The sequence below is a fragment of the Leucoraja erinacea genome, chromosome 28 (genome assembly GCF_028641065.1).
Source record: "Leucoraja erinacea ecotype New England chromosome 28, Leri_hhj_1, whole genome shotgun sequence".
Lineage (NCBI taxonomy): Eukaryota > Metazoa > Chordata > Chondrichthyes > Rajiformes > Rajidae > Leucoraja > Leucoraja erinaceus.
This window is the reverse complement of record NC_073404.1, coordinates 22,736,796-22,744,472: the sequence shown is the minus strand read 5'-3', so window position 1 is coordinate 22,744,472 and position 7,677 is coordinate 22,736,796. Positions and strand designations below refer to the sequence as shown.

Genomic DNA, 7,677 nt, shown 5'->3' with positions numbered 1-7,677 from the left:
ATAAAACAGCATTGAAAGGAGCCGATAGCATTGCGCTGGACGAGACTGACTCCCACTTCATTGATCCAGTGCCACCAGGACACCAGGCCTAAAAGTGAGAACATGAGAAAATGTATATCTCCATGGGCCAAGAATAGACCTTTCAAAGGCTTGGAAGTTGCTAGATGGTGCCAGAACATGGCAATACTCTATGTGCTGTTCCAGAAGATCTATTGTAAAACGAAAAAGACCACAGAGTGTTGGAGTAACTCAGCAGGTCAGGTAGCATCTCTGGTTAACATGAAGAAGTGATGTTTCGGGTCGGGACCCTGTTTCAGATTGAAACATCACCTATCCATGTTCTCCAGAGATGCTGCCTGACTCACTGAGTTACTCCAGCACTTTGTGACATAGGTTCTAAGAGCAGAATAATGCCATTCAGCCATCAAGTCTGATAGTTGAACAGGTACTTTGGATCCGTCTTCACAAAGGAAGACACAAAAAATCTCCCTGAAGTACTCGTGGCCAGAGGATCTAGGGTGACGGAGGAACTGAAAGAAATTCACATTAGGCAGGAAATGGTGTTGGGTAGACTAATGCGACTGAAGGCTGATAAAAACCCAGGGCCTCATGGTCTGCATCCCAGGGATGTGAATCTGTGTAACCTTCTAAATAAAGTTCTATTGTATCGTATCGCACATGTACCAAGGTACAGTGTAAACCTTTTGTTACGTGTTAACTAGTCAGTGGAAAGATAATACATGATCAACATAATACATTAATATAATATGATACATAATGATATACTGACAATAGATTATATTTTTTATCCTGCACTAAACGTTATTCCCTTACACAGTGAATGGCTCGATTGTAATCATGTATTGTCTTTCTGCTGGCTGGTTAGCACCCAACAAAAGCTTTTCACTGTACTTCGGTGCACGTGACAAAAAATGAAACTAAACAGACTAACCCCAAATATTGTAGAGTACAGGAGGCTGCGTGTAGAGTGTAATAAGCGAGTTCGGTATTCCGACTGCACAAACCCAGGTTAAAGGTCACTATGCATAAACAGCCCTGGAAAGCAGTGTAGTGAAGCAGTGGACCTTAATTTCTTTTTTTCCAGCTTTGATTCTTCTAGGTAAGAAAATACTGCTTTCAAACTAAGGAGGCCAAGTTGCTGCAGCACTGTGTGTATGGCTGGTGCTCGGTTTTCGCCGGCACCAGGGCTGTCGGCCGCTGCCAGTCCCTGGCCCGTCGGGGGGGCTGGGCTGGAATTGGCGCTTCTTCTCCGCACTGGCTGTGGGCTTGTGGCCGCTGGTGTTGTCGGTCCGGGCCTGTTGGTTGGCCCGGCGGGAGTTGGGCTGGGGTTGGCGCTTCTTTCTGTAACTGGCTGTAGGCCTGGGGCCGCTGGTGTCGTCTGTCACAGCCAGCACGGAGAAGAAGCGGCAACAAAGGAACAATAAATACAACTATTTCATAGTTTGAAAGCAGCATTTTCTTACCTAGAAGAATCAAAGCTGAAAAAAATAGAAGAAATGAAGGTTACACAGAAAAGCTGGAGAAACTCAGCGGGTGCAGCAGCATCTATGGAGCGAAGGAGGCAACGTTTCGGGCCGAAACCCTTCTTCAGACTGATCAGGGGTGGGGCATCTTTGGGGGGACAAGGCTGTAGGAGGGGGCCGGAAGGCTGGAGAGTGGGAGGAGTCAGCAGGGGAGCCAGCAAGGGAGGAAGAAGACAGCAAGGACAACAAATTGGGAGACGATGTTCATAAGACTACCCAAACGGAATATTTCCTCCAATTTCCGGTGCTGCTCGCTGTGGCCATGGAGGAGACCCAGGACAGAGAGGTCAGAGGCGGAGTGGGAGGGGGAGTTGAAGTGCTGAGCCACCGGGAGGTCAGCTAGGTTATTGCGGACCGAGCGGAGGTGTTCGGCGAAACGATCGCCCAACCTCCGCTTGGTCTCACCGATATAGATCTGCTGACAGATCTTAGAAGATTTCTTAGAAGAAATGAAGGTTCACTGCTCTCCAGGGCTATTTATGCATAATGACCTTTGACCTAGGCATGCGCAGTCGGAATACCGAACTCGCTTATTGGGCCGGAGCTGTAATTTCACAGACGGCCAGCAGAGGCGGTGGTTCCCGACGCCTCACTGCGGGGCAACCAGGCGGGAGCGCCCACTGCGCATGCTCGAGTTACGCCGCTCCTCGATCCAAGTCGAGTAGGAACACGCGGATTGAGGCCGAATGGGTGGGTGAGTGAGTGAGTGAGCGAGTTGCCGGGTTCAACGGATTATTTGAAGCACCCGAGGCCTTGATCCCCAGGTAAATGCGACATTCTGGAACCATCGTGTGACCCGGGGAGTTTTCTTGTGCTCCGCCGCCAAGGTGGGAGCAACGGGCTACCGCGCATGCACTTGAAACGGGTCCGCTGCCTCAGCGCTCCCTCGGAGTCGCGGATTTCAGGAGCACCGGGGCGGGGGGGGCTGAAAGGCGGTGCACACCGTGGTTGACCTGTCCCAAACAACACTGAAAGGAAGAGATTAGCAAGGGCCAAACTCATTATTTTTAACCCATACTTTTACATAAATGAAAACATGTATGTATGCATTTTACTATACCTATTTACGAGGATGTCAAAAGTGAAGTGTTTTATTGAGATATGTGTCCCAGATAGAACAATTAAATTCTTATTTGCAGCAGCACATCAGAATATGCAAACATAGTACACTGTAAACAATACAATAAGCGAGAGAGGAAAAAAAAGTTCAGTGCACACATATACACACACACACACACATTCCCAGGACTTGAAGGCATGAGCTAAGGGGAGAAGTAGTGCAAGCTGGGACTATTCCTTGAAGTGCAGGAGGATAAAGAGTGATCTTATAGAGGTGTACAAAATCTGGAGAGGAATAGATCGGGTAGATGCACAGAGTAGAGATAGTCCCATCCTCAACTACCTCATCTGGCAGCTAATTCCATATACCCATCACCCTTTGTATGAAAAAAGTTACCCCTCAGATTCCTATTAAATCTTTTCCCCATCACCTTGAACCTATGTCCTCTGGTCCTCAATTCCCCTACTCTGTGCCTCTACCCGATCTATTCCTCTCAAGATTTTGTACACTTCTATAAGATCTTTCTTGGGGAATATTGGTTTATGAATAGAATGGTCTATGCTCATTGCATCAGAAGAATGTAATTGGGAGCAGGGGAAGGTCATTTTGCCGTTACACAGCTATTCATCAAGGTCATGTTTTACAAACAAACAAATGAATCAGTGGCAGGTAATTAAGGCCATTAATTAACAAGACTATGGCTGTTTTGATTGTAACCACTTATCATTACTGTCTACCCAAGATTGCCTTTCACCTCCTTGCATATCATTTAAAAAAGCATAGACTGCTTCCACTGCCCTTTTTATAATAGAATTGCAAAGATTCAGGCAGCTTATCAAAATGAATTTTGTAAATCAAAACGTAGTACAACCATCAATTCCCTTTTATACATGCGATGTTCTACTTTTTCAAAGAACTCCCCAAACATGAACAATTATTCTACCACAATTTAATTTTCCTTTGCCATTCTCATATTCCTTGATTCCCTTAATATCCAGAAATCTATCAAACTTTCATTTAAAATGGAGAAATTAACATAGTTAGTTTAATTTCAAATTTATCTGATGGTGAAAGGTGTTGATGAATAGAAAAAAGGACATAAGGTGCTGGTGTAACTCAGCAGATCCGGCAGCATCTCTGGAGAACACGGATAGGTAAAGTTTTGGGTTGGGACCCTTCAGACTTGATGTACAGATGTTGAAAGGCCATTTCCTCTGGTCAGTATTTAAAGAACTAGGGTGCATTGTTTCAAAGTAATTTTTTTTTAAGAGAGCAATGCAATTAACTGGTGTCTTAAATGTTTGTATTATCGTAATTAACCAAGAAAGCTATTGGAAAATAACTGCACTCTGTACTGTTTCAGTCAGATACTTTCAAACATTTTGGGTGGCACTGCGGTTTAAAGGTGGGTAAACCACCCAATCCTGCATATCTATTGTAATCATCAACAGTATAATCATCAACAGTATCATATAGAAAAAGAGCAGAATGATCAGTAACTGATAATGTCTGTACAAGGTAGCCAAATAACCTCCCACTCTCTAACCCAGCTTTGCTAAACCTAACAATTTGTCCATAATGTTATTCAAATCAAATTTTTGCTAATAATTTTTAAATAATTGACATGTTCTCTTGCTAATTTGACAGACTACAATTTTTAACATGAGTAATTCAATATTTTACTAAGTTCTATTTCCAAGTTTTGTTGTTGCTCCATTTGGCCACATGACCATAAACTAGGCCCATGTGAATTTAAGAATTAACTATTTAGTTAATAAAACACAATGCATAAATCCTATAAATAACGTACTCTATGACAAAATACAAATCTTTATCAGCAGAGAAAAAAGCTATTTAATCTGGACAGTTGCCTCAAATGTCCTTTGGTCATTAAGCATAGCTCAATCTCAAACTCATGTCAGAAAGTAATAAATTCAGGATGCATTTGTGACTTTTGCACAAACCAGTTCTTTCAGTGTAGAACAGGTGACTGCGTTGCATTACTGGAGTTTTGGGCAAAATGTATCAAACTGATTTTTTTGTGAGAGAACATGAAAATAATATTTTTAAGATTTGTAACCACTTTTTTGGGGAGGGGGTTACATTTAATGCTGCTGAACTAATATGAACCCTTGATACACATAATAATAATACTTAATGTGGCAGAATAGTTTATCCCTCATTTGGGGTCAATTATATGCGGTGGGGTCAATTATTGTCCCACTGATTTGCATAATTGATGAAAAGATGATAATTTGATCATTATCCTGGCACCATTGTTGTAAAACCTGTATATAAATTGGCTGTTTTTGCTCACATGACATTGAATACATTTATTTTGTTTAGGTGGTAGGTTTTGGAATTATCTGATCATGTTAAATTTTCAACATCAATGTAAGTTATTTTCAGACATTTTGGAGCTATTTTGTGTTACTTACACTCAATCACTTTAATGCAGGTAATTTACAAGATGTCTACAAGAACAGCCTCTGTCCACGCCAAGTGGATTATAGGAAAAGTGATTGGAACAAAAATGCAGAAGACAGCTAAAGTCAGAGTAACTAGGCTTGTCCTGAATTCATATCTGTTAAAGGTAAAATAGTCTGGTTTGAAATGTGTAAAATATTTTGCAGGTTAAAGACAGAAAAATACCATTTGTTCAATTTGAAAGCTGTTATTTGTATGCAAAATCTTTTTTTTTAACTTTCATAACTCTTAATCACTCTTAATACCAGTGAATAATGTGATTGGGGATTTGAATGTCACAATTTATTTCTAGTATTTTTTAAATCTGTGTATAAGCCTTTGATAGGTTCGGTCAGAACTTTTGTTCCTTTAACTTGTTAATATTTCCAACGATATTGGGTTTGTGTGTTCTATGACCATTGATCCAAATCTGTAGACATGATATACAGAAATGAGAAGAACCTTTTTTCACACAGAGAGTGGTGAATCTCTGGAACTCTCTGCCACAGAGGGTAGTTGAGGCCAGTTCATTGGCTATATTTAAGAGGGAGTTAGATGTGGCTAAGGGGATCAGGGGGTATGGAGAGAAGGCAGGTACGGGATACTGAGTTGGATGATCAGTCATGATCATATTGAATGGCGGTGCAGGCTCGAAGGGCCGAATGGCCTACTCCTGCACCTAATTTCTATGTCTATGTCTATGTAACCTACATATCACTAAAATCTTCATTTCCCTAATATGGGGCTATTCGTTACTTCTACTCCTTTTATCATACACATAGTTTTAATTGTAAAAAATATATTTTTTAATTGTTTTGCATATTCTCATTTCAATTTTTTCAATATTGTTAAATATAAATTAAGTGCACTTCTTTTTAAATTGTAAGTTTTTTAAACTGTTCATTCCCCCCCTCCAGTTTTATAACAAGAGGAAGACCTATTTTGCTCATGATGCTGAAGAACAGTGCACAGTGGGTGATATTGTGCTTCTGAAGGCTTTACCTGAACGAAGAACCAAACATGTGAAACATGAACTGGCTGAAATTGTATTCAAAGTTGGAAATATTATCGATCCTATAACTAAAAAGCGTTGCTGTGGGAGCAGAATGTTCGAATCCCTCACGGACTTTGATTCAGATATGGGATCTCTGAATGATCAATTCAAGAACTTAGAGGTCAATGCCTCACAGAGTAATTCTGAACATAAAGCCTCGACAAATTGAGCAGAATAAAAATTAGTTAATCTGAACTGGTTATTATAATGAAAATTCATGTTATTATGTTCAATAAATCAGACAATGTAGTTTTAAGATGTGATAACTTTTTTTTTCTCCCAGCTTGTATACACTCTTTCAATTGGATATTCTAATACCAGAATAAAATAAAATGCATATAATTCTCAATATCTGAAGTCCTCATTTATTTGTATATTTTCACATTCAATACACTAAACATAAGAGTGACAAGGAGTGACACAGTGGTGCTGCCTGTGAGAAGTTTGTATGTAACAACATTGCAGCAAGTAACATGGATGCTAAAGAAATTGGGCTCTGCTTTAATCTGTGTTCGGATGTTTGGCAACCACTTGTGTTTCACTCTTTCACATAGTCTATAGGGAGTACCTTTCTGAGGTAGACACAAAATGCTGGAGTAACTCAGCGGGACAGGCAGCCTGTTCCGCTGAGTTACTCCAGCATTTTGTGTCTACCTTCACTTTAAACCAACATCTGCAGTTCTTTCCTACACCTTTCAAAGGTTATGGATATAATTAAAATCCCAGAAAAAAACCATTCCATTCGAGAATGCTTCATTAACACGGTATTACATTGTACAAAGGAAGAGTTACTGTGTATAGGTAATAACATGAACAACTTTTGAAAGTAATTTTTTCCTGTTTGTGCTCTTCTTGGGCATTAATGCATTTTGTTGGGATGGAAGATTGCAACCTTCACGTGGTCCGCCTTTTTTCGACGAATGCAATCAAGCCAGCGTGCACAATCAAATAAGATCAAATAGAACAAGTTGTCCTACAACTTTAGGCCGTGCACGCCATACGCAAGAAGAAGAAGAATGCATTTTGTTATGAAATTGATTGAAATGGCTTGGTTGCATTTTTCCTCCAGGTGGATCGATTGAACTCAGCGATAACACTGTCAAGTTAGAAAGGTAATTATTTTGAAAATCGGCCTTCTCAATCTTTGGGCCTTAAGTTCTATATCATGATATTGTTTAATAAATATCGTTAGAATTAGTATCCATTTGAAATTTACGAAATAGTTATTTCCACAAAATTCTGTTGTTGCCATCATGTAGCATTTTTGTAAAACCTTTTTTCTTTGCTTCAAGGTAAATCGGAGAAATACAAAGGCTTCTCACAGTTGAAACGGCTATTGATTTTAGGACATGAAGCAGGGTAATAGTAGTAGCTATTGCATGGAATCATATTCCAAAAAAAACCTTATCTTCAAAAGAAGAAGAGAAATTAAAAAGTTAAAATTCAGAGATGCACTCTGGTCACAAGATCCATGGTACAATTTGAAACAAAAACAGGTACTGGAAGAACTTAGCCAGATAAGCAGCACCTTTGAAAAGAAAGAACAGTTAACA

General features: G+C 40.1%; 1 protein-coding gene across 4 annotated transcripts; it reads left to right on the top strand.

The window, feature by feature from the left end:
* Positions 1-2,125: 2,125 nt before the first annotated feature.
* On the top strand, positions 2,126-6,473 carry mrps17 (mitochondrial ribosomal protein S17). Of its 4 annotated transcripts, none has more exons than XM_055658036.1 (3): positions 2,126-2,234; positions 5,063-5,197; positions 5,988-6,473. In XM_055658036.1, exons 2-3 carry the CDS (start codon positions 5,075-5,077, stop codon positions 6,291-6,293), a joined length of 429 nt encoding a protein of 142 aa, XP_055514011.1. In that variant the 5' UTR covers positions 2,126-2,234; positions 5,063-5,074; the 3' UTR covers positions 6,294-6,473. The 4 variants fall into 4 exon arrangements, with proteins under 4 accessions (XP_055514011.1, XP_055514014.1, XP_055514012.1 ...); XM_055658039.1 differs by having other exon boundaries at positions 2,130-2,238; XM_055658037.1 differs by having other exon boundaries at positions 2,148-2,308.
* The last annotated feature ends 1,204 nt before the right edge of the window (positions 6,474-7,677 follow it).